The sequence below is a fragment of the Chroicocephalus ridibundus genome, chromosome 3 (assembly GCF_963924245.1).
Source record: "Chroicocephalus ridibundus chromosome 3, bChrRid1.1, whole genome shotgun sequence".
Lineage (NCBI taxonomy): Eukaryota > Metazoa > Chordata > Aves > Charadriiformes > Laridae > Chroicocephalus > Chroicocephalus ridibundus.
In genome coordinates this window covers 106,864,244-106,891,684 of record NC_086286.1, presented here as the reverse complement: position 1 = coordinate 106,891,684, position 27,441 = coordinate 106,864,244, and the positions used below count along the sequence as shown (strand labels likewise).

The 27,441-nt window shown below is 42.3% G+C and overlaps 2 protein-coding genes across 11 annotated transcripts in view; one reads left to right on the top strand and one right to left on the bottom strand.

The window, feature by feature from the left end:
* The window catches only part of ERICH1 (glutamate rich 1), a 97,373-nt gene extending 88,679 nt beyond the window's left edge, over positions 1-8,694 (bottom strand). For 3 of the 4 annotated variants that reach the window (XR_010070449.1, XR_010070448.1, XM_063330379.1), the window contains exon 1: positions 8,600-8,694. Coding sequence is in view for 1 of the 4 variants with exons in the window: in XM_063330379.1 (XP_063186449.1) it covers positions 8,600-8,621 (22 nt within the window). In the remaining 3 variants the exon portion in view is untranslated. The remainder of the gene's footprint in view (positions 1-8,599) is intronic. The other variant, XR_010070450.1, reaches the window with a different exon arrangement.
* Positions 8,695-8,958: 264 nt separating this feature from the next.
* The window catches only part of DLGAP2 (DLG associated protein 2), a 475,732-nt gene continuing 457,249 nt past the window's right edge, over positions 8,959-27,441 (top strand). For all 7 annotated transcript variants that reach the window (XM_063330365.1, XM_063330377.1, XM_063330363.1 and 4 more), the window contains exon 1: positions 8,959-9,084. In XM_063330365.1, coding sequence (XP_063186435.1) covers positions 9,067-9,084 — 18 coding nt within the window. In that variant the 5' untranslated portion in view covers positions 8,959-9,066. The remainder of the gene's footprint in view (positions 9,085-27,441) is intronic.

Sequence of the window (27,441 nt, the reverse complement as noted above, 5' to 3'; positions counted from 1 at the left end):
CATAGCTATACGTTACTGAAGGAAAACATGGCCCTGAACACCTGGACACACAGTGACAACTCTAAGCCTGTACGTTAGAGGAGCATGGCCCAGGGACCACCATATTTTGGAGTTCTGTGTTATCACAGCAGACCTAGTTGCCATTTTACTTGTGAGTAGCACGTGGAAAGATTTGTCCATTGTTGATGTCTCCAGAGTCCAAACAGAAGCACAAAAAGAAATGTGAAGAAGTGCTTGACACATTTTGTGTGTTCTTTCACCTCCAGGAATCTGACAGGACTTTAATACTACAATGGATAGATACTTTATGCTGCGAGATGTATAGTGACAAGACACTGAACGTGAGTGAAGGTGACAGAAATATCAGACTTCTTATAATCATCAACTAAAGATGACTTTGTGTTCTGAATCTACCTGGATTTGCCAGGTATCAGACTGTGTGTGCACACACGTGGTGGTGGAGGCAAGAGTAGTGCATGCCACACCAGTTTTGTGGAAAAAATTGAACGCAGTTCGAGACTATACAAAGGAAACCTCACAATGTTAGAGCTAGGCATACAGCCCAAAGGAGGTACTGCACAGTAATAGTAAGAACAGAAATACTTGGCACAAATCCTAAAGGTTTAGAGACAGCCTTCACTCTTTTGCTGTAGGGGAAGACCAGGCTACACTGACACTGCCTCTGTTAACAAAGTTATAAAGATTACAGAGAGAAATTAAACCTTACTGACTCCCTCCCCACCCCCTCAGGGGGCTGGGAGGGGCTCCACACTTAGGGGGACAAGCAAACATTGCTTTCTCACAGCATTATTAAGAGCCTACACCATTTTACAGTGAAGTACATGGCTTCCGTAGCTTCCATAAACACCGTGGTCTTGTGTCTGAAATTTAGAGAGCTGTAAACACAAGATGAAGAGAGCGATTGGTGCATTTCTGCAGTTAGAATTGAATACTTCAGTTGGAAGGGATATACAACAATCATCTAGCCCAACTGCCTGCAAGTTTTCTGTATAAAAATTCAATTCTAATAGATCTGCAAATGTGAAAAACTTACATACTCTAGTCTTGTCCTCTAAGTTTTCTATTTATACTTCAAAAGTGAAACAAATTCACTTTCCAGTTGAAAACATGCCACACTATCAAAATACCCAGGCTGTAATTGAAAGCACCGAATGTTCCTACTATGCAATTAGATGAAGCAACACCAGAAGACATATCTTTCCAGGAATTCCTCAGTGACAAAAAGGAACCAGTATTTTCAGAAATGAGAACAAGTTGTAACAGGTACCAAACTAGTTCCATGGCTAATTCTTGACAACTCATGTGTGGAAATAGTGAAGTATAAATACACCAGAAAGCTGAAAAAGCACCAGGTCTCTACAGTTTGACGTAACATAAACAAAGCAAGTATAACTCCAAGAAATAGAGTGCAGAGCACATGCTGGCTCGTGATACAAGTTATGAACATCCAGGATCTTTCTACCACAATTTTGTGAGAAGAGTAAAAAGCCTCCTTCAAATAAATTTGGCGTTATTTGGCATCTATGTATTAAAATCAACACTACTAAGTTTCTTATGTACATAAGCAGACTACCCACAAATACACCCGTGCCAACACTGGAATAGCACTGCAGATTTATAAAGGCTCTCCTGGGATTGACAGCATGACTTGAAACTCAAAGACTGTAACAAAAGCATGCTGAATAACTAAACAAATAAATTCCTGAACAACATCAGAAATGTTCCTGTCCAGCCATGTGTAGGAGGCAACAGTTTCCTCAAAAACATTTTTGTGAAGAATGTTTGCCATGTACTTTTGGCTACTTGCCATACATACTGTAAGCACCCCCACCATGTGTCTCAATTGGTTGCCTTCTGCCTACTCAAATGCAACTTGGGCAGCAAGAATAAAATAAGCGGCATCAAGAGCGCTGAAAACATTAGAATTCTGTGAAGCTTGCAAGTTGCCCTACTTGGTCTCTCTCTCCTACAAACAGAAGAGTTTTCCAAGAAGGGAAAAGTCAGGAATTTCTCCTGAAACCATCCCATGCGTAAGATGTGTTAACATGCTATTTCTGCTAAAGCAGAAGAAAAGATAGTACAGCAGAACAGAAGAGGATGGAAAGAGAGACAAAATGATAATCCACATGCAGAACATATGGACAAGGCTTCATTAAAATGTTCAGTTCATTTCTGTTAGTGCAGAATTACTCTCTGATACTTAAAAAGATTTAAATCTTTGAAGTCTCTTTTATTATATAAACATCACATCTCCTACAAAGGCCATGACACCACAGTTACTTTACAGAATGGTCATAAAAATCATAGTACTGTTAAGGTTGGAAGGGACCTCTGGACATCATCTAGTCTAATCCTAATGCTCAGAGTAGAACTCCCACAGCCAAAACCCCATAAGCAAAACAAAAAGGACACAGATGAAAGCTCAAAGACCCCAGAACCATTGCTAGAAATGGCAGAGACAAGAGGCTTAAATTAAGAAAACACATCCTAGTTCTGAGGGCAACGACTAACTATTTAAACATTAAATTCAAAAATCTTTGAGTAGAGATCCCTTAGCTGCAGAGAAGATTCCCAGACTTGGGATACCAGTTCAGCAACCACCAACCAGTTTAAAATCAAACAGGAAAGGGAGGAATTAACTAGACCAAAACATTCCATGGCAGCTCAACAGGGTATCATTTTCCCCCACCCCCTCATTTATATAGGACTTTCCCATTTCCAAAAAAGTGCAAGCTGCACAGAGATATGAGGAAAAGAAGAATAATGCAGTGATGTGCTATTACATCCTGTATAGCCTGATGGTTCAGATCATCATAAGGGTGTATGTTGTATTTAAGAAGGGATGCTCTTATTCAAGTCAGGAAGAAGAAAAGGAAAAAACGTAATTTTCCTGCTACCAGCAAGGTGAGCTTTCCCAAAAGTGACGTACTTCCATTTCACCATAGACAGAAATGTTGCAAACCAAAGAAAGCACTGGGAATGGGAATAACACTGTCATGGGAATAACAAAATTGATCTTTCCAAAGGGGGAAAAAGAAGTGTGAAATATGCAGAAATCTATCTGTAGTCGAAGTACAGTTTTACATATATAGGAATGGGAAGCTTCCAATTTTACAGTATTTTGCTTTGTATTCACAGTCTGCAAGCAGTCCTCGCCCTGCAAGTGAAGCTATGGTAACAGGCTCTTATGAGAGTAGCTAAAGGACAAAACAGGATAAGAGTATAGACTGACAGATCTGCTGCTGAAAATTCAGGCTGAAGCTGACTATCTCTTGAAAGAGGCACTTGTAGGGAAACATAGAAGCTAACATCTTACAAGATCTTGTGTTTGGTCAAAAAGGATGCCATTCTGCAGATTATCTACAACATCTTCAGTTTTCACACTTCAGACTTAACTGCATCTATCTATAAATTTATTGTTTCTGAACAGCACTGTTATTCTTGGAAATTCTTTTTTAAGGAGGATACCAAGTAATTTTTCAGCTCCAGATTTCAGGGTGGAATTCACTTGTATCTTAAGGCCAGAAAAAGCACTAGGCTATCTCATCTGAATGACTGGAAGAAGTAATTTTACACACCTACCCACAATGAGACCAGCAACTGTGTTTGAATACTTCTAATATATTTCAAAAGACTCTGGAGGTCCTTCAAGAAGTGAAAGAATTAAATAGTTCACATTAGTTTTTCCTCCAGTGCATCATCACCTTTGGCACAAAACCCACACATGCCATGTTTGTTACATTTGCAAAGCTCAAGTTGTTTGGCCTTGGTCCTTTTTCTACCTCTCCTCACTATATTAAGGAATCATATACTACACAGCAATTTGTTTCCTATGAAGATGTCCCTACAGGTTAGAAACCTTGGTTCTGAACAGGTCTTTTGGTCTGGAAGGCGCTGTCTCTCAGCCTCATATACCTTACTTTTAACTATCTGCCTTCGCAAAGAAAGCACTTTTTTTGAACAAAGGTTGTTCGTCCCATTTCCCCCCTGAGCTATTACCATCCGGGTCAGCAGATGTCAAGGAGGGTGGGCTGCTTGTTTTGTTTTGGGGTTTTTTTTTTTTTGAACTACAAAACTCCGGAATTAAAACTGAGTAGGAACGCCATGGTGAAATGCTGATATCACAAACTGATTATTTTTAACTTGACTGGCTCCTTACACAATCTTTTAGTTCTACTAGCCTCAAAATGACAACTTAAAGGGAAAAAAATTGTACTGTTTTTGACAGAATGGCTACAGTAAGGTGTGAATGGTTCTTTTTCCGAGTTTTACAATTGATTTCATTGACTTTCCATATAACATAGGTCATTTTACTCTTAACTGCTGAAGCTATTATTACGTATTTAGCAGGAAAAAGGAGAACCCACATGTGCTGTTTGGGAATTAAACTACAGAAGGATTTACTTGTATTCAAGGTCACATGAATTCTGTGCCTGAACTACTAGGTATCAGCTGTCTGCATCTCAGTATGGTTGTTAACCAAAACGTCACTGGGAGCTGCACAAGCAGCTCAGATGCTGCCATTTTAAATCTAGTGTGTAATACTAACTTCATGATGTTGAGGTTCGTCTCAAGACCTCTGACATTATTCTCACTGATACAGCATCTATTAGTGTTCTACATCTTATTTAAAACCAGATGCTAATTGCCTAGGTTTTACTCCTGTCTTATTATTACATTTCAAGAACAGCATAGTGTAAAAAATCTCCAGTTTTGTGCTCTAATACAGTAGTCCATAAAACATGACTCCATTTATCTTTTCACTTAGCACTAATTTTTTTACAATATATGGAAAACCATTTTGTTATCTGAAACTCAGTAACATACCATTCTCCTGTCTTTGAGGCAACTTTTGAACAGGAGGAAATTATTTAAGTATATAGCACATGGTAGCACATGTCAGTAGGGTAGAAAGGAAGGAAAGGAAAAGAATATAGTGATTACATACCCCACATTTATGTATTCACCCAGATTAAGGAGTGAGTCACAATGGGAGAGCGATTCAGCACTCGAAGATTGACCTGTGTGCACCCAGGCCAACACAGTTCATAGCAATCACAGATACAAACCAGTAAGTTATTCACTAGGAAAAGCAGACATTTGTTTTCTCTTCTTAACTTAGACAAAATTGATTCAGCTTCGCCAAGCATGATCTCTGTGTCACATTGCAGTTTCAAATCAGCAAGACTGGTGTTACATCTGTCAGCAAATTCTACATGACTATGTAGTTCAATAAGAACCTGACTAATAGATCGTGCCATCCTGTCTCAACAAAGGCTTGAGAGATGTCTCAGTAGGCCGCCTTAATTGCAGCCACAAGGTCCTAGACATCTAATAAACTTGACGTGACACAGATGATAAGACACTACATAACCAACACAATGAGAACATCAGGATTTTGTTCCAGCTGTTCATAAGATCCCTGTCTGCCTCACAGTGAAACCTTGTAAGATGTCCACTCCTACTACAGCCCTGGGAAAACAGATCATCTTCATTATTTCAATTTGTACATGCTATCCATTTTTCTAAACATCTCTCACAATACTTAACAATACATTTCTCATGCTACACCATTATCTTGATCTTACCTGGCACAATCAAACAGACATCACTCACAACATCTAAAGATATCTCAACCACCCTTACTAAAGATGCTCAACTTTGCTGAATATTATTATTAGTAAATAATGATCATCACAATAATCATAGTTTTGTCTACTCAAAGTTAGGCCAACTGCAAACCATAGCTGTAAGAAGACCTTCCCCCTTCCCCGCCCTGTCTCTTCTGAGACAGATTTTGGGGGAAAGAAGAAGAAGAAGAAGAAAAAAAAAAAAAAAAAAAAAGGCTGTGCACTTATAACATTACTGGTCACCAAGACCAGTCCCCTGCTGGCACAGGTGTAAACTTTACACATTTCAGTAAGCTCAAACCTTACTTTAACCTAAAGAACTCTTATCTGGATGCAAAGCTTGAAGTGAACAAAGTACACCACACACGTTAAATTATAAAAATAAATAAAAAAATCATATAAAAAAATAAAACCAGGATCTGTAAGAGGCAAAGTTGTTCCTAAACAATTAGAAAGAACGAAAAAACACTGGTGTATTTTTATGCAAGAATTAGGCTGTTTAAAATCCGATATAGTCATTGAAAAAAACCCAAACTAAGGAACTACAATTTCATTTCAATCCCTACTACAAGTAAGGGCTTCCGGCCCCAAGCCCAAGTTATTTGAGTCATCACAAGGAGATGAAAATAGCGCTCCTCAATACAATACTCTCACTGTTTAAAACCTTTTGTTACTGTGTTACTGATGACTATCAACTGGCCACATTTGATTTTCAGTTTAATGTCTCAAATATGTAGTCTCCTGTAGTACCACAAGATCATCCTTTGTACAGCACAGTAACTTTTGTATCGCTTCTTGTTAGCGGTTAAGGTCAGCAATGTACACTATCCCTACACCAGTATCTTAACTCTACCCTTTAGCAGATGGAACGCCACTCTATAACCCTTTACGGTAGTGTTAGCTTGAGGCTGCACAAAGTTACAAGAATGATGCCTACAGCTCTAAAGATGCAACTGATGATGTTTAACACCTATGAATTATGAATCCAGCTGTCCCAGAGAGGACAGTCATCCTTGTCAGTAATACACATAATGACAACTACTAGTACCTCTAGCCCTGTTACAAATCCTTGGTACATGAGCAACTCAAGAAGACCCACAAAACTTTGCAATTTCTCAGTTATACCTGCCCAACCCTTTCCTGGCAAAATGAAGTGCATTTCACTTACCTGCACTGCTGACTTACTGTCTTTCAGCTATTTAGATTCTCTTCATTGACAATTAGACTCATGACCTACAAGCTGTTGACCATCACATTTATTCTGCATTATGGCCCAGTTCAAGAAAAAAATAACAAGCTTCAGTGTTCACTTGTAATGCAGACAAAAAGTCTATCTTCAGCATCTTCAACTGACTCCTATACGTAGGAGCAAAAGCAACCTTAAAGAGAAGCATCTAAATCTTCTTTTTCAGCTCTTTTCTGAGACACCTGTCTCTTTAAATATATATAGTATATAGTTTTATAGTTTATAGTTTTTTAGTACATAGTTTTATACAATAGAAAGTCAATAGTTTCCATATATGCTATTGGCTGCAGAGGCTGATCAGATAAGGTTGCAAACTCTTTCAATTTTGTTATTTCATCCTGGGTGACCATGTGGCATCCCATCATCCTTTTATTTCTCATTGTATTTTCTTCTCAATCTTAAGTCATCACTCCTTAGAGTGGCTGAAGAAAACTAAGTGATTTCTAACTTTACACAGTAAAGACAGTCACCCAGCATGATCATTTTAGCTTTCTCTTCCACCATACAGAAGCAAATGTTTCTTTATTTGACCTTTGGTTTTAAAACAATTTGAGTGCCTTGGAATTTGTTTCACCCACTCTCAGCTCTAGGGTCACATGTTTATTTACAAGTGAATGAACTCACTCTTCCCACCTCCAACTTTCTCCCAGAAGACATCAATTTGCAGTTCTGTCTTTCCTCAAAGAAAGTCACACTAGAAGCAAACCAGTTACTCCATCAGCCTTCTCCATTTCTCACAATGAAGCTGCATTTAAAACACAGAGACTACTACTCTGTTTTTATTCTTCCTTCAGAACTACCACTAGTTGCAGTCAGCCAGCAAATAGCTTAAATGCTAACCCTCGCTGTTCAGTCTCACTCTCACGGTGTTATCCTTGCAGGAAGGATTCGAGTTTCAGGATGCCGGAACTGTTTGAAAACTCAAGCATCAGCCACAAAGTCAACACAGTAGGCAAGCATTTAGCTCTCATAGCTCAGCCTTACTCACCCTCCCTTAAGAGCAAGATACCACTTAAAAGAACACCTGTATTTTTATGATTGCTTTCTTCCTGCACAAGGCCGTGTCTTATAAAACATAAAGGGAAACCAAATGGACTGAAGTTATGCTCAGGAGAAGGGGTTTTTTCTCTGCAAGCACAGTACCACGGGTATTTCAGAACTGTGCTAACCCGCTTTAAACGGGCCAAGCTGTGTGGTCACAAACAACGAGTGCACGTGCATATGTACACAGAGTGCTCATGTGAAAATACTTTACGATTAAATAAGTAGTTTTATTCACACACACACACACACAGAGACAGGAATACACCGCAGGAGCTCTCCCTGGCGCGTCCCAGCCAAGGGGACACAGGACCGGAGCTCCCAGAGGAGCTCGAACCGCGAGGCCGCGACCCGGCTCCGGCCCGTCCCTCAGCGTCCCTCCCGCGGGCAGCTACCCCCGCTGCCGGGCTCCCCACCCACCCCCGGCTCCCCGCCGCCCTCACCGGCGGGGAGGGACACACGATCCCGGCGGCTCAGCCGTGAGGAACGGCGGCATCGCGGTGCGCCCTGTCGGAAACACGCCTCAGCTGAAGGCGGCCGCGCACGGGGCCGTTAACGGCCGCCCCCCCCGCGGCTCCCTCAGTCCCCGGCCCCAGGGAGCGGGCGCGGCAGCAGAGACGCCCCCACTCGCTATCCCCTCACCGGCGCGGCCTCGCCTTACCTTCCCTCCTGCTCAGGGCCATGGCCCCGGGCGCACAGGCGGCCCCGCGCAAACGGCAGCTCTGCGCTCGCCCTCCTTCCTGCTCGCCGCCGCGACTGTCCGTCACCGGAGTGGAGGCGCGCCATTGGCGGAGGCGGCGGCGGGGGCGTGCCCGTCGCCCCGCCCGGCGCGGTGCCCCCCACCTCCAGCAGGGGGCGCGCGGCTGCGCACGAGCCGGTGGGCGCCGCCGCCGCCGCCGCGCGCGCGGGAGCGAGGGCGGGGGTGCGCGCGGGGAGGGGGGGCCGGGCGGCGGCGGCGGGACCCGGCGGGGTGAGCGGCGGCGGCGGCGGCGGCCGGGGGGGGGGGGGGGCGGGGGCGATGCTGGGCGCCATCCGCTGCTCCCGCTGCCGCTGCCGGCCGGGCGTCTCCTGCACCTGACCGGCAGCCCCGCGCGCAGCCCGCGCCCGCCGCGTCAATAATGCACTAGAATGTCAGCGCTGAAAAAGGTAACGGCGGGAAGGGGACGGGAGGGGGGACGCCGTCGGGGCGGCGGGCGCGCCGCACGGCGGGATGCCCCAGCCCGGGCAGCGAAAGGAACCGGGTTGCCGGTGCGTGTGGGGACCGCCGCCGTCGGGGACGGGCGCGCTGAGCCGCGCCGTCGGTGGTCGTGTCGTCCCCCCGCCCGTCACCCGCGTGTCCTGGCGCCGCGGCGGGGGTCTCGCCGTGGCAGGGGTCTCCCCTCGGCACAGCCCGGGCAGGACGGTGTCGCGGCGGGGGTGCCCCTCTGCCGGCGCGGGGCGGCGGCGGGATGGCACGGGGCGCGGGGAGAAGCGGCGAGGGGGTACGGGGGGGCACGGACGGACCCTCTGTGCGGCCGGTCTGGCCGGAGGGAGCGGCGGGGCGGGGGATGCTGCGCGGGGAGCCGCAGTACGGGCGGCGGTTTAAATTTCAGGAGCGCGTGATTGTGGGGGCCAGGGGAGCCGGGGCTGCACCGGCGGCCGCACCGGCGGCTGCACCGCTTCCCCCTTGGTCGTTCCCGGCCGCCGTGCGGAGGGGGGCGCGGGTACGTCGGGGGGGGCCCGGCCCCGCAGACCGGTATCCGAGGAGGGGCGGGCGGCGGGCGCGTCCCGCCCCGGCTCCGCGCAGCTGCCCCGCCGCGGGCGCGCAGCGCTCGGCGCGGTCGGAAAAGTCCACGGGTGCGCAGGCGGAGCGCGGAGGCAGTGCATCTGCCGCGCTGCCCACCCCGGTCGCCGGGGCGATCACGGGTGGCTGTCCCCGCGGGGAGGGCGTTTGCCGCCGGCTTGGCCGAGCCCCGCCGCGGTCCTTGGAAACGCGGTCTGCCCGAGAAATAAAATAATTAACCGGTATCACACTAAAAACGGCGGCGCGCCCCGGCCCGTCTCGCCTCCCCGAAACTCGCCTCCCGCAGTGGAGCCGGCGAACCGCCCGGCGGTCGCCACCTCGGGGCGGCTGCGAGGGGACGGCCCGGCCCGGTGCGGCCGGTCCCGGGGAGGGGAGCGGGGCGGGGGGGAGCCCTCCAGCCGGCGGGGCTTTCTCCTCAGGCCCCGCTTGCTGTCGCCTCCATAACTTAATTCTTGACGCTGCCGGTGCCCCAGTTCTAGCAGCGGGGCCGGTGCCGTGCAGTGCCGCGTTCAGCGGTAAATGCACCGATAAAGCGCTTCAGCCCCAACTTCCCTGGAACTTCCGAGGGTTTCTCAGTCTGCAGCCACGAACCTTTTGTCGTTCGTTTCCGATTGAGCTCCGTGACGGCGTTACACCGGCTTGCTGTGCCTTGGGAGCGGGTGATATTTGAATCTCTTCCAAATTGAGGCACTTAGAACGGAGGTGAAGTGCTCCAGTCACTCGGGGTGGTGTGAGCCCAAGTATCAGGCTGCGAAACTGAAGTGCCCTTCTCAGGGCTGGCATGGTTTCTGTGTATTTCTGCGTGCTGCGGAGCAGCATCACAAGCAGGGCGCTAGCAAAATTTGAAATACCGAATCCCCCAAGCCATTTAGGTTAGTAGATGGCTGCAAGGGGACATCCTGCTAGGAGGAAGGGTCACCCGAGTGTGACCGAGTGCAAATCCAAGTGCGGATGGCTGAGAAATCTCCTGTGGGGTCGGAGTAGCTGGATGTTTTGTAGTGCAGCTTGGGGTATGTCACGGGAGCCTATTAGTTGTACTGGACTTGTTTTAAAAAGCGAATCTGGTCCAGAGCAGGGGATAATGCTATTTTATAATGCGAATGTATTTGAGGTATCAGCCTTTCACATCTGTGATTAGTTTCATTTCCGGCTTTGTGTTTTATCTGGAGAACAGGTAAAATAAGAAGAGTAGAAGTTTTATTTTTCTATGCTTTCTGCGTGACAGCAATTATACTTTCAAGTCATTTCCAGATGGTTTGCACAAAGCACTTTCTTTCAGAATTGCAAGTTTTAATTTTACTGTGTGTAGCTATTTTTACAGCGCTAACTAGATTTCATCATTTATATTTGAAAGGTTTCCCCCCCCCATCATTTTGCATGCTTTTCAAGATGTCTGGTACGTGGTTAAAATGGACTCAGATGATTTTAATAGTTTTATGAATTACAATGTTATGCATTGGAGATTTAATTCTGAGTGCTGTAGTCAGACCCTGTGTGATCTGACATAATATTCCTAAGTTAAAGAATGCATTTATTATGCCATTGTTCAGTTACACACAGAGTAAAAACCAGGAGTGTCAAATAAATTCGTTGATTCTATTTTAGATTATTTTTAGCCTTTCATTTTAGTACTATAAAGTGATATTTGCATTTAGTTACACATAAGTTTAGTTTGCGCTAAAAGAGTATAGGGCATACCTCTTTCTTAACTTTTTAGAATTTCTAGTCCCTCTGAAATGAGTTTAAATTTCTGGTACAAGTTGAAATTACACTTGGAGCGAAGTCAGAAATGCTTTAAGCAAGCATTTAACAACCAGCAAACACAGACGGCTTTTGACAGAGGTGTTGAGGAGAACGTGTTTTGTCTATGTAACGCGTAAAACCGCACAGTCGAATCCAAGGTTCGCTGAATCGGTGGTAATATTCCTAATGACTTAATGGGATTGGGATCTCACATTTGTGCAGGGCGAAGTCCCACTGGTATTCATGGTGGTATCGTTGGCTATGCCAAGCTGTTAAAAGAGAAAGTTACCAAATCAAGAGAAAAATGTCAAGGTCCGTTATGGCTAACTCAAAATTATATTCTAATAAATTCCAATATATGAAGCAAGTTACTTTCATATTAGTTGGTAGATGTGATAGGAGAAATGTGTCCCTAAATAGGACATTCATACCTGATCCTGAGGAAAGCTTGGGTATTCCGTTTTCGCTGTAGCATCCTGCCCAGGGGGGACCCTCCGCAGGCTCTCTTGCACATTGCCGGTCCTGGGCAAGCTACAGCTTCATGCTTACAACAGTTTTTTTCTGGCGGTGGATGTTCTAATAGGAAATATTCATGGATGCAGCCTGGATGACTAAATTTCAGCTTGGTTGAGAGATTTGTCTTGGTAAATTATGGACATTGGAGTAACTATTGGGAAAGTTTTTGTGTGCCTTAACAAAGGTGGTAAAATGTTATTTTACACCTGCCTTTGGCAGGAACTTTTTTTTCCTATTTGCAATTACAGGTAGTCAGAGCAATTTCCTTCTACAGCTATGATAATCCTCTGAGTAGTTTTGGTAATAAAAAGAACATTGAAATAAACCCTTGTTTTTTCTGAGGTATACCATCAGGGGGCCCTTTCAAACTGCATCAGTCAAACAAAAACAGCTGCTTCAGTTCTACTCCATGAACAAGACAAGTCTTATTTGCTGCTTCAGTTCACCACTACAGTGAATTTGTTTATCTAACCGTGCATGGTGAACCAGAGGACCACTAATGCAGAGAGATAGCGTTAGCTCATCAATTATGATTGTATTTAAGAGAGACTTTTTCAGTTCTTTGAAATGTATTATATGGGCCAAAATATCCTACCTGAACCTAAAATATTCTGTTAGCTAAATGGGTAGTTTTGTTTGAATAACTACTGAAAAAAATTTATGTGTAGTTCAGTTTGCCTTGTGAAAATTCATAGTCATCCACGAACCATATGGCTTTCTTACCTCTAGTAGAGGAATATCTCTCTGCATGGCAGATACAGTATATCAACAGCTATGATCCAACATAAGCAGAAGTGGGCATGGATGAATCAGAATCTCTTTTGAAGTCGACCTGTTGGAGACCACAACTTCTGATATTTCAGTCCATATAGATCTCCATTATAGAATTATATTTCCCAAAGCGGATTATGGTTCATCACAGCTACTTTCTGTTGTAGGAGCCAAAATGATTCATTAAAGTAAAATAAGTACTCTTCCCATGGTATTTATTTAGGAAATGTCAAGTAGCAGTTTATCCATTTAGTACACGCTCAGTTGTGATGAGAGGATGGAAATCACTGCAGTTAGATTTCTCAATCAGTGTTTCTACGCATGTATATATATTTGGTCTCACTTTGCTTTTATCTGTTTCTTACTGTACGTTCTTAAATACTTCTTTTGTGCATAAAGTTTCCTTATCTTCCATGCATTTTCATTACATATTTGTCACATTTCTCTGTCCTTGCCAGTTCTGAAAATGAACAACAAATAGCTTCCAGTATGGCATTGGCCTTTAGCCCTCTGATTTTTTTTTTGTCATTTTATAACCACATATTCTTATGACCTAAAAAGACTTTCTTTTCACTTTTGGTTAGCAGAGATGCATGAGGTATGCCATAGATGAAGGCTCTTATCTCAGAAGGGGAATTAGTGTCTATTGTCTTCAGTAGATGCTGCTACCACTGTGTGTAGATAAAGTAGATAAATTGACAGTAATGAAACATGTCAAAACTATGGTCTAATGCATACATAAATCCAACAAGACAAAGATCAGTAATTTAGAGATTCAGCCTGTACCTATGCACAAATAACAGAAAGAGAAGTACAGACCAGAGCTTTCTATCTATCTATCTATCTATAGCTCCCCATCTCGGGTCTGTCATAGCTGCTCCTTCTCCACCCAAAATCCTTCCATCACTCTCAATTTTCTATCTTCCATCTTAAATACTCTCTTTAAAAAGTGAATTTGTTACGACATAGGAAAGAAAAGCATCTTCGGGTTGTCGGATTGACCTGAGCCCAGTTTGAACACAAAACGTTGTTGCGAGCCAAAGTTTGCTCTAACAAGTGTAAAGGTTAAGTCTTGATAATGAAGTTGAAAACAGTTACGAAAGCGTAAAACTAAGAAAGACAAATATTGAGAGATATTGGGCACCAGTTTCTTGTGTAGTGGCCATTTAAGGTGTCTGATACGTATTTCATCTTGGAAGCTGAGAGGCTGCTGGAGCGGTGTTCAGCCCTGGAGCGCTGCCTTTCAGAGGGAATAACTCCCGCGGTGCCCTGGAGAGGCAGCAGGTCAGTGCCGAGAATAACAATTCAAAGCATTTTTTTTGTACCACGTCCTTATTATCTTTCTTCTTTAATTTAGGTGATACTGTATTTTCAGTAATCCCTAAGGTGTGGGGGAGAATGCAAACTGATTGTTTAAGCTTGTCTGGAATCTAATTGCCCTTAGCATGCCAGGGTTTTTTAATATGTTGATTGCCTACGTGAGATTTATTTTTGTGCATTGGAGGTCCACTGAATTAGTTTCCTGCGATTCGTTACTTCTTGACTATACGACTTGCATTGTAAAACTTTTTAATGCCCTAATAATATTATGCAAATCAACTGTCATAAAATACCAGCAAAGTCCCCAGCAGTTCTCCTGGTTTCACAACTGGAGAGGCTGGTGACTTTTCATAAAAACCATATACGGTAGTAATAGGTACCGTATAATACCGATTGCAGGTATTAATACCATAAGTAGTATTACCGTAGATACCGATGCAGGTAATCAACTCAGCCTTTAAGGAAACTTTTTGCAAACAGTTTCACTCTTGCATGGTTCTTTTTAGAGCTCGTGCAGCTGCAGGGGTACAGAAGTATGTTATTGTATTATTGTGTGTTTTACTGGCAGTGAGGAGTAGAACTTCCCAGCTTTCACGCCTGCCTTCTAGTTTCACAAGTAGCCTATAAAAATAACACTGAACAAATAGCTTCAGTTGCCACAAGTGGGAGGTTATTTTTGACCCTCTTTTTTTCCCCCCTGAATGGCAGACAGTAGAGAGAGAATCTCAAGTAGTTACTACTCCTTTTATTTCTTATAGAGTAATGTAAAAATTCGAGGGGAAGGAAGAAACCCCAGAGGATCATCCGCTTCCACATTCTTATTGATTTATGGCTTAATAAGTCATTGGCATATAAAGCTACAAAGCATAAACACTCTTACTCTATCAAATTTGCCCAAGTAAGATAAAAGACAACACTCTTGCTTCATTCATACGGAGTGAAATTCTTTCCAAAGAGCATCAGTATGAGGCCACCTTTATCCTGTGCAACAGTGTATTTCACTTACATGAACAAATACATTCTTTAGTTTTAGAGATTGATAACAATTATCTTCCCTGGTGAGGAGAAAGGAGGGCAAAGCTTGCTTTTCTTCCTTTGATTTACTTCCCTTTATCTTGCAGCCTTTCACATCCTGCGTGGTTGAAGCTACGAGAAGAATCTGGGCCTTTTTTAATGCCAGAAAAAGAAATGAAAAAGTAAAATCAAGTTTCTTGAAAAGACTATGTCGGAATTCTTAATCATACCCTTAATCAGGCTTCCTCATGATAACACAATGTAGAGGAAATAATGTGTAGACTTAATAATGATGCTTTGTTTTTGTTTTTGTTTTTTTTTTTCAAACTGGGGCATGAAGACATCACATAGCAAGAATATGTTGCATTTGAGTAAGAAGTATTAATATCCTCTGACTGGGAAGACTTTGGGCTCCCGTTGGTAAGGGTGGCACAAGGTTCACCTTCCCTCTGAAGGGGAATTTGAGCCCCTCTGATGTTCCCTGCTCTTTCTGGCTGTAGGACACAAAACTGATCTTTTCTTTGATGGCGACTTGTGGCTTTGTTATCCAGGATCTGGCCTGTTTTTTGGCTATTTTGGGGTTATCTTCGCCATAATGTTTTACTTAAAGGCAAGACATTTTTAAAATGTGATTGTTAAATGTTCCTGTTAGACATTGTATACACTAATTTGATTTTTATTTCAGTCTGAGATTTTGATCTCACTTATTTGAGGGGCTGTTTAAAAATGGTGTCATTTAGGAATAGCTACTATAGTTTGTATCCATACCGCAAATGTCCAAAATTAGTTTTCAGAGCTAGATAAATTACTGGTTTTGAGAGAAAAACTCTGATACTGAAGAGATTAATTTTAAAATAACTAATGTAAGTGGTGTTTTCTTAGTAGCTTAACAGAAATTCAAATTTACTCTTTTCCTTTTTCTGGAATTCAAATGGATAAACAGGACTGCTGGTTTTTTTCCCATAAATTTCAGTAGGCTGAGAAATCAAAATGTTACACATAGATTAGGCATGGCTCCTTCACAACACACAGTTTATTTAAACTGCGGTATATCAGGATTTGTAGATCAGAGTGTTTTTGTCACAAGTATCTGCAGTTTATAGCCTTATATGCAGAAAAGGCAGCAGTACAAAATGCGGCATTGCTTTTGCTGCCTGTCTTGAAGTGCGTTGGGTTCTGAAGTGCATTGGATTCTGTAGCATCTCCCATCTCCATGCACGCCAGCTTTTATTCATCATGCGAGAGGTGAGCATAGCAAGTGAGGTGTTTCAAAAGACATTGTTTTGATGAAGTTGAGGAGGGATGCAATTAGTTACGATATCCTATACTTCTATAATAATATGGATGGTAAGTAATTTAATAACAGTTTTCTTAAATGGTAATTTAGAATTTACTACTCCAAAATCTTAACGTATTTGACACTTCTAAAAGACAAGGCTTGTCTCTATGTTATTTTTCAGCCTCATTCCTCCTTTTGTAAAGTGATGCATTTTTATATTCCACTGACCTTTCTTAGGTAAACTTGAACTATCTACACTTCAAGATTTCATCTGCAATGAGATTTAGAAAGTTATATATTACTTTATGAATTCAAAGGCATATACACCAACCTTTGAAAATAATGAAACAGATGACCGAAACATTATAATAGATCTAAATAGTTAAATTCAATAGTTTGAAGGCCTGCTGTCTTTCTTTTCAAATTAAGAAGTGATAGATTAATTTTGGATTCTTCCCAGGGTTTTTCATACATACATTTGACATACATTTCATTCTTAATTATTGTATTTCAAAATAGCATTTTCGTTTCATGGTGCTTTTGGAGATTGTACATTCCTTAGTAAATGTCTCATTTGATACATTAATATTTTTAACATGTCCTTATGATTTAGAGCAGGGTGGAAGTCACTCTCAAATACTCCTTGTCATGGATAAATTATGAAACACACTTCCTTTGCTAACCAGTGTCAGGTCTCTGATCAATTCCTTGTGATTCTCTATTTCTTTTTACTTTCCAAAATTGTCATGAATTGCTGTCCTAAAAATGGTGAAGAAAGAGCAAAACACAAAGCTGAGAAGTGTGGTGTATGCCAGGCTGTAGAATGCCGCTTTGATCAATAAAACAGAAAAGTTTCTCCTCTATAACTGTATCCCATTCAAACTGCCGTCTCTTTCAGGAGCTTTCCTGACATCTGCTTGTGGGTAGCCTTCTATTTAGTTCCATACCCAAGTAAAATGTAATACATTTTATTTTTCTTTTCAGTTTTTTTTAGAAAGGTAACAAACAACCTTTTTCAAACTTCCTTTAGCAGAATATTTGCTGTGTGTTTATGAATTTCTTGAAATTACACTCCTGTTATTTTAAAAAACTTTGTGGTATGCTTCCTAGTTTGATGGAATTTAATTTTAAATGTTCTGACAAATGTCCATCTGTTACTCCGCAGCATGTACATGGACACTGCAACTTAGCAAACTAAATATGATGCCCAGGAACTGAGAGAATGTGTGAAGCCTTACGTTCTGATTACAGTGTTGAAATGAAAGATAACATTTTGCTTCACTGCTTGAAAGATCAGTGCTCTAAGTACAGCTTGTCGTGTTAACATTTGTGTTTTCCTCCGCTTCTCAACGTTGCAGTGTATCAGCTGAAGGGTGAGCAGATGCAAGAGGAAGCCCAGATTAATGTTGGAAAAAAGGGAAAGTATTATGGAGGGGTTTTAGGGAAGCATCGTGATGCTGCTGGGCATCAGAAGAAAAGGAGACAAATGATCAAGGATATAGATGAAAGTATCTGAATATAATAGTGAAGAGATCCTAATAGGGCAGTACAGGGGATGACTATTTTGGTTGTCTTGTTCTGGTTTACACGTAAAAGGCAGGAACAAGCTGCTTAACATCTCTTTTCTGAGATGTCGTACATGTTTCACAAACCGCGTCATGAAAGACTGTCAGACCTAAATATTTTCATGTGTACAAGGTAAAGCCGCACAGGCTATAGAAACAGTCATCAGCATCGTATAATGCATCTTGATGCGTAAAAATGTACGGTAAGGACTCAGCTGATATGAGGTAGCTGCCAGGCTGCATTTGTGGTGTTCTTTACTTGGAAAACAGATTAACCATAAAATATGGTAAAAAAAACCTTATCAATCCCCCTCCCCGCGGAAGTCTTTTTCTGCAAGAAAACATTATACCACTCCTAATTTCAGTTGCATAATTCCACATAATGATGAATAAAATTTGCCTCTCTTTTTCAGCATCTTTTATGGGGCTGGTCCAAGTTACCCTGAAGAAATATCTTATTTGTTATTATCACAACTTGCGATGTAAGCTGCGTTTCTCTTGATCAATGGAATAATTTTTTTCCTGTGTTTCTGATTTTGGAGCACAAGGAACAAAGTATTCTTGGCAGCCAGGCTGTTCCCGTGTGAATTCTCTTCTGAAAGACATCAGTGTGATCATTAGTCTTCATTTTTTTTCAGAGCAAAACATAAAAACGTCTTCTCCAGCCTTGTCCTCCCTTTGTAAATACGTCCAGCTCTTGTAATCACTACCACTGGCGAAATCCCATCTGAAAGATTTGCAAGAGGTACCAAAATAAACAACAATGTATGTGTATTCAAGATGTCCTGGTTATGAAAGAATGGTGGATAAACTGAACTATTACTCAATAAAAACTTCTTGATGCATTCCCTTTAAAACTGTATCGATGAAAATTTACTTTACATCCAGTGCTACTATTTTTTGGCTATAGCTACTAATACTGTGTGGTTTGATCTAGAGGATTTTGTGGTATTCTTCTTAATTGATTGTTTTTTCACTTATTGTTTTAACACAAATCTGTGACAACCCATATACCATAAACCTATTAGAAAAATGAACTGTATACATAAGCAACAAATTGTGTTTTATACCCAAGCATTTAATACCTTCCACAAAGCAGAGTGGAGAAAGAGTTAAGATTGCAAACCTAACAGTAACTTTTCAACATCTTTAGTATCCTTAGATTTCATGGAAATTTTAAGAGTAATTTAAATATTCCCACAGGAAAAAAAGAAAAAAGATGAAAGAAGTGACTAAAGTATTATAAAATAAAATAAAACAAAGTGGAAAGTCAGAAGATAATATAGAATTAACAATATGAGCAATAGCAAATTAGTATTCGTGTAGTCGTGATGAAGATTAAACTAGTAATAATTTCACTTTTTTCTATATGGAGGCAGTTAATTGTTCCTAAGTATATGGAAAAACTCACGAACTGAAAGATTAAAACAGAATAGAACTGATTCCTGTAAAGACTGAAATATGATATAATGTCATTTAGTGGTTATGTATAGAATTGTTTTCTTCTTCATGCGTGACTTAAAATTTTTATTCAGACATCAGTGAAAAGAATTTCCTGGAATGTTGCCTGTTGTCACCAGGAAACGACATCTTTCTGAATTTCCTTGATAATGACATTTGCATTGTTTTTTTCCCACAGCAGACTGCTTGGAAATTTCAGTTGGTGCTGAAGTGATATATTTGTGAATTCACTTAAAAATACCCTCCACGTGTGTTTATGCCTAAACCTGGGCCTTCACTTAGTTTCTTGATGCAGTAAAAGGGGCTGACTCAAATCTCTGTTTCCATTTGTGGTTTGGTCCCTATGAAAGTGGCAGGCTTTCCCTTGGACACCGACAGGCTGTCCGCTTTACCTGTGCTTGATTCTGTGTCATGTGAGTGAGTCAGGGGGCTGAAGGAGAAAGCAGCATCCTCATTTCTGACAGGAGGACACATTTTGATAGCACTGGCTTGCACTAGTGACTAAATGCAATTGGACTCCTGTTAGGGCCTAGCATCATTGATCTCATCACTGCTTATCATAGAATGGTTTGGGTTGGAAGGGACTGTAAAGATCATCTGGTTCCAACCCTCCTGCCATGGGCAGGGACATCTCCCACTAGACCAGGCTGCTCAAAGCCCCATCCAGCCTGGCCTTGAACACTTCCAGGGATGGGGCATCCACAACTCCTCTGGGCAACCTGTTCCGGTGTCTCACCACCCTCACAGTAAAGAATTTCTTCCTAATATATAATCTAAATCGCCCCTCTTTTAGTTTGAAACTGTTACCCCTTGTCGTATCACTACACTCCCTCCTAAAGGGTCCCTCTCCATCTTTCCTGTAGGCTCCAATTGTAAATATCTAAAGGGTGGGTGTCGAGAGGATGGGGCCAGACTCTTCTCAGTGGTGCCCAGTGAAAAGAGAAGGGGCAACGGGCAAACTGTAACACAGGAAATTCCATATGAATGTTAGTAAAAACTTCTTTACTTTGAGGGTGGCAGAGCACTGGAATGGGCTGCCCAGAGAGGTGGTGGAATCTCCTTCTCTGGAGATAGTCAAAGCCTGCCTGGATGTGTTCCTGTCCAGCCTGCTGTAGGTGAGCCTGCTTTGGCAGGGGGTTGGACTAGATGATCTCCGAAGGTCCCTTCCAACCCCTACCATTCTGTGATGCTGTGGTCACTTGAGGTGCCTTAGCATCTCCAAGGTGCCCAGGCAGACCTGTCTGGTACAACAAAGCCTGGCTGTAGTCCACGTCAGGGACACCCAGCACCTCTCACGGAGCTCCAGCTGCCTAGGCTGGTCTTCCCTTGCCACTCCTGAAGAGCTCAGGGCCACATTAGGGACTCTAGGTAGTCACCCTTCTGCCCTTCAGCCATTGCTCCAGAAGGGTCCCATGTAACCCATGTGCCATATCTGCCAACTTGATATGTATCTGCTAGCCTCAGGTATCTTGAGGTTTCCCAGATAACACCAGGCATCCATTTGCAAGCAACCAGATCTCACCCTAGGTGTGTGTTGCCATCACACCAGGGGAGGCTGTTTAAAGAGGCTGTACCTGACTGCAAGCATTGACTTTGACGGAAGCAACTTCACAGGGAAAACAAATTTAAAAAGAATGAATCCTAGAGATTTAAATGCATCTGGTTTGTTATTTGATATAATAAATGAGCCCACATAAAAGTGCTTTCCAGATATGCTTGGAGAACATTGTGCTGCCTGTGTGCAAATTTGAGCTGTCAGTTGCTCAGGCTTCAGCCTATTTGTATTTAGTTTTCACAAATTAGCCTACTTCCCAGTGAAATCCAGCCATCTCAAATATTTGAAATGTTTGAATTCAGCTGTTTGAGTTACAGGTGAACAAGGAAGGTTTTGCCGCTGAACTCGGACCTGTTTTTTAGGTGCTGGCTGGTGAAGGCCTCCCTAAGCACACACATTGCTGTGAGCAGGGCTTTTGGTTTTAGCATCATATTTGGGCTCTGTCATACTTCAGTTCTCTTCATTGTGGCCTTACCCAGAAGGAGGGACTTGAATATAGTAACTCTTTGAGTGAAATGTGCTTAAAAACAAATAAATCACCTAATTTGGACAGACCAAGTATGGGCATTTTCAAGTCATGAAAAGTGAAGTCTGCCTACAAGAGAAGCTGTATTTTTCAGTTCCCTGTGTTGTATATGAGCAAATAGTCTATATTCCTGTTTTTATTGTAATGAAAAACTGGAAAACTGTTTTTTCATTCTGTTCTTTGTCTTGTCAGAAAATTAGCCAAATACTAAAAACACTGGTCTGGGGTATTGGTTTACTGGTGCCTGGAAAGAGCATCGCCAAGTTATCATCCCCAGACTTTGCAGTCCTCTTTGTTTGATAGCCTCCCCTTCCATAAGGGACCATGGAAGGTGTGCCAGGTGCCCGAGATCAAGGCTTCACCACACGGGGTGCCACCGCAGCGCTCGCCCTGTCTCTGCACCGTTGATGAACGTGCCACCTTTGGGGCTTGTGGCCGACTGGAAATTGTCTGCAAGCAGGCAATTCCATTTTTCTGTGGTGTCAGCGAGCTGCCCGTCTCTCTGAACTTGCTGCGAGCTGCCCCAGTCACCAGCACAATGGGAATTACCGGAGTATTTTGGGCCGTTCCTTTGCTGGCATCAGAGAGACCTGAAGGAGGTGCCTGCATGGGGACACCTGAACATTGCTGCCTTCTCAGTCCAAAATGATGTCTTCAGGCCATACTAAGGCTGAACAGCATATCTTGTTTCACTACCAAACCACATCTGCAAGCTCTAAGTTTGGCAAGTTCCCTGCCACTCGGACACTGACCTCCCTTCAGTTAGCAACGTTTTGGAAGACCATAGTCAGCACTCCTCTCTGCTCATCTCCAGTAAGGACCGAGAAGGGGGACAGATTTAGTGTTCATCCTGCTGAACAGGGCTGCATGTGCTTTTCCATCATTTTAGAAATTTCCTCTGAAAGAGCTGACAATGCGTGATCTATTTTAAACACTGCTTCAGAAGATGAAATTATTTTTGGTGTAAATGAAATCAATAAGCAGTATTAAATATAAGATAAGGTTCAAGTGAGCAAAAAAAACCTCCAGTGACCCTCAGTATTTATCGTATGTGTCAGGGCTGGTATGACAACCTTTATTAGCTAATTAATATCCCCTTTCTGTAAAGGAGACAGCTTACTAAAACCAATGAAACCTCTCTCGAACTCCTTCAAAGACAGGTGCAGGTGCGCTGTCTCCTCCTTTATTCCAGGCTTCCCTTTCTCTGCTGGGGTCCCTGTTCCTCAAGGTCCTGGACCTTGTTCTCCCTGCCTTCCTCGAGTGCGTCAGGAAATCTTCCCCAGCCTGGTCTGTGCAGCCCACTGTGAAGTCAGGAGCTGGTAAAACCCTGATGTGTGCCTCCCTCACCTGGGCTGTTAGAAACTCCTCCCTCCTGGTACTGCGTGGCTGAGCTCCGTGGGCGCTGGGCTGTGTAAAGCGATGCTCCTGCCTTGCCTTATGGAGATCACCTTTCCTCTGCCCCTACTCCCGCAGTCAAAGGTCTCAGAGCGGATTGGATTTTCCCAAGAGAAAAACATTTTTAAGTTCTTTATAAAAATTAATACAGCTCTCGTTTTTTTTCTTCCCCCTAATGCTCTCTCTTTGCTGTCTCCTTGCCTCCCCATTATAATTCTGATGTTGTTTGTTCTTTCATTTGCTGCATTGAATATTTTCTGAAATAAATAAGAATGTTGCGCACATCTGTGGATAATGCGGGTCCCATATGCATGGTACTAGGAAGTGTTGCCTAGCAAATTCTGTGAATCTTGATGAAATATGTTAGTTCCTTTTCATAACTTACATCTGTTATTTCTCACAGTATCTGGTATCTTTTACGTGCTGATTTAAAGGAAAGAGAAGTTGTGGTCAAGTGGACTCACAGACTCAGTTCGTTCTTTGAGACTTTTGTTGCTGGGCATGAGATTTCTCTGATTAAATGTGCATGTTGTAGCTGCCTCCTCCTGGGCAGAAACCAGTGGTTACTGGTACTTGTTGATCGCCTGGGTGGTACGTGGAGCGAGCTGGGCAGCCCTAAGGGGTGATGCAGCCTCTCCCTAAAGCAGGTTAGCTGCAGCACACCGGAGAAGTGCCAGCTGTCTCGTCACCGGAGCTTGGATGACTGGCTCAGAGGCTCAGATTTCTTTTACAAAAGATGGATATCTATTGGTATGGTGAATTCCATCTGAGAAATTTACAGGTAGTCTCTTTTTTAATACAGTCCAGTAGAATTTTAGCCATACAGTTAAACAAATCCTGAAGGAATGAATCTTTTAGTTGTGGTTTCTCACCATGGCTTGAGATGCTTTTAAAGTCAGCATCTATGCACAAAGACATCAGAAATAACTGACTTTTCGTCAGCGTAAGGCTGCATTTGAGCCCACTGTTCTCAGGCATTGAATTCTACAGGAAGCTGAAAATTGTGTCATAGCACTGCATTAACTTCGAATTGTGTGTCCTGCCTCATGCACACCCTTCTTTCATAGCAGAGAAGGTCTGATTTAGAGTAGTTCTACACAGGAACAGGGTTGGGGTTCATGGCTTTTTTTTTTTCTTTTTCTTTTTTTCTTTTTTGTTAAATCAGTAAATACATCTTTGCCTGATCTCCTGAGATGCTTAGAGATTCTATTCCTTGCTGAGCAACAGGAGGTTAAGATGTAGAAAAAGGCTGGTTTGGAGCTTATTTGGAACATGCCAATAATAGCAGTTGTTGGTAACGATTCTATTCCTTATGAGTACATGACATGCTCCTTTTCTCTTGTGATAAAAGCTTTAAATATTAGTAGCCAGGAAGTACCAGCATTCTAATTGCTCCCTGTAGTTAAGTACATAAAAATATCAGAGGCGTAAAATACTTTGGCATTAAAAAAAGTAGATGGGTAAAGAAAGAAGGTACAGTTAAAAATTGAGGGATATAAGGCAGAGGCAAAAGTGTTTACTTGGAATAGCTGATGCTGCCTTTGCTTCAAGATTCAAGTATCGATGAGGGAAGTTTTGCAGTCATGTAAAAAACGTATTTGTGTTCCCTTACCAGCTACGTTTGAACTAGGGAGCTTTGATCGCAAAGTTGGTCCTTTTAACATGAAGATTTTTAATTTCTAGGTAGTTGTGGTGCTCCATCCACGTTGGTCTTGGAACATACACGTCCTGCATTTAGTTGCCTGATCTGCTGTCTGTTTCAGAAGTGGCAACACAGTACTGTGCTGCCTCTAATTTATCCCAGGGTTAAAGTAACAAAACAAATAAAAAGGAACAGAAGAATCTCATTCTTTTAAAATAAGAACAATTCTTACGCATTTTAATTCCAGCTGAACTTAGTTTTACATTTTTGTGAATTAAATTTACTCCTGACCATTAGAATGTTAAAGAGAAAATTGCTATTGAAACTGCATGTTTAGTTAAAAAAGTTATGCTTCCATAATCCTGCTAACGTAAAAGTGATAAATTGCCAGTACACATTATGCACATCATTATACACATACCCATTATCTTTTTCAGTAGCAGATATATCTGACAATTTTTAAAAGGTTTTTAAAAATTACTTTTTTTTCTTTTTAATTAAATGAAGCCCTTATTGTTGGGATTTAAAAGCATGTAAAGTTCTGTTTTACCAATCTGCACGTACAACTATTTTTAGAAGCGATGCAAAGTTACTTTCAAACTGAGTCCATGTTAGAAGGTTTCAACTGAAATGCCTGGACTGTTTCAGAGTAAGACTTAAATTATTTTATATGTAAAAGTAAAAAAAATATGCAAAACATTCCATATTTGGATACTTGTAATACCTAAAAAAGCCCTAATAGATGTTGACGTAGCTCCTACTGAGTCGAGTTCAGCATCCTCAATAGGAACATGTCCACGTGTAAATATAGAGCCTTCTCTGTTGTCCTGTAAGCATGAAATCAAATCATTTTTGTGGTTCCATATTCAACAGGCATTAGAATAGATCCCTAAATATTTGTAGTATTAGAATGCCAGCATTTTTTGTTCCTCCAGAGAGCCTGTATGCTTTGTGTTAAAGCTGCCTGGGCAGGTTGCATTTTTTTTTGTGTCCAGCTGATTTCTAAATATTCTGTTGCTTTTGATTATTGGATATTTAGTTTAGCATAGTTCTTCAGGGCACTGAGGAAAAAGAAAATAATGGTGTAATACAGATAGGACTATTGTCCCTCCAGTCGTCATCAACACTGTCATTATCACTTGTATTCTAATATTGTAGAATCGTAGAATGGTTTGGGTGGGAAGGGACCTTTGAAGATCATGGAGTCCAACCCCCCTGCCATGCGCAGGGACATCTTTCACTAGATCAGGTTGCTCAAAGCCCCGTCCAGCCTGACTTTGAACGCTTCCAGAGACAGGGCATCGACAACTTTTAAGTAAAACATTTAATTCTTTTTTTATTCATAAAATAGTAGAAATAAGTAGATTTATAGATTAACTATGCATACATATAGTACATATCTATAAAGTAGGTGTAAGAATAGATAAATAATACCTTGTAGGGAAGATGACCGTAAACTTTTTTCTTCTGCACAACTGTGGCCTGTATGCCTGGTCACCATTCTGGCGGTAAATTCTTTGGTTAAAAATGTTTCGCTGCACTTTTGTATAAAGTTTGTGTGCAAGGCATGTTGATGTTTGCTACTAAGCTATTAAATGTCACGGTTGTGTGCACCACTTCTTGCTTCTGCCAGACTCCATTTCACTTCTCTGTGAGCATAAACAGTTACTTTTGAGGATTACATTCTTTATGACCTTTGCTCTAATCAGGTCTACAATCTAGCTACAAATTCTTGGGGTACCACTTATGTCAGAATCCAAAGGTAGTTATCTGCCTGTATATGAGGGGATCCAGCTGCATCAACTCAGACATCCAGTGACTTTTCAGAAGGCCTAAGTTATTCCACCTGGCTCTCAGCTACCAGACTAAAGGACTCCAGTCTTTCTTAGGTCCTGTGTAATGTCTCCCAGCCTCAGCAGAGCTCTTGAGTAAATAGGCAGCCCCAGAAGTCGTTAGACACCTGTATTTATGCACTGACTCGATCCCTACGTGCCCAAGATTCCACTATAGTGCATGGAAATCTGGTCAGTACAGTGAAGGCAACAGAGAAGTTCAGCTGATCAGCCACTGTATGTGCAGTAAACTTAAGCATCCTATGGTATTTCAGGTTATCTGAGACATCTGCATGGGCTACAACATACGTTGTAGGACTACAGAGGGTGCTTGTTCTTTAGGAATGGCAGTTGGAGGTTAGGCATGGTATCTGAGAGCACCTGCAGTGACATTAGGCAGTGGTATGTGAGCACCTGAATTGAGCCCCCAATCACAGGCCTCGTTGGCTGTACTAGAGGCATAGGCACTTTGGTAACTGTAGGCACCTGAATTTGGGCATTGTAGATCTATGAGCTGAATTCTACCTCATTGAGGACTTGGATATTAATTTAACATAATTTTCTTCTTTGGGTATTTGCCTGTGGTAACTCAAAACTTCATTGTCATGTATAAACAAGAAACTACTAGTCCATCAACTGAAGAGTCCCGTTCCCATAAACTAGCTCTCTCTGCTGTTTGGCTTGTAAATCTTATTCAATATTTTCACTTGAAATCCAAATACCCCATTTTGTACATCTTCTGTGCCTGATTAAATCTTTGAACAAGCATCACTAATTTTAATGAACCAACCTCCGAGTACCTAGGACTATGATTGGCAAGTCATGTCTACAAGCTCTTTATTGAATCCGTTTTTGATCTTCTACTACTAAAACATCACTTCAGTTTTATGAAGTTCAAATGTTTGAAGTGTGGGAATCGGATGTTTATGGCAACCTTCCCACCAGAGTACAGGTAGGCAGCATGAACAGAAGTCAGGGCCAAAGTCAAACTACATAACAACCACAGTCACAGTACTTTACAATTCTGGATCGTCGAAGGATTTCAAGTATGAATTAGCATCACAACAGAGTGAAGTGTGTATTGTTAGCTTATGCCCATGT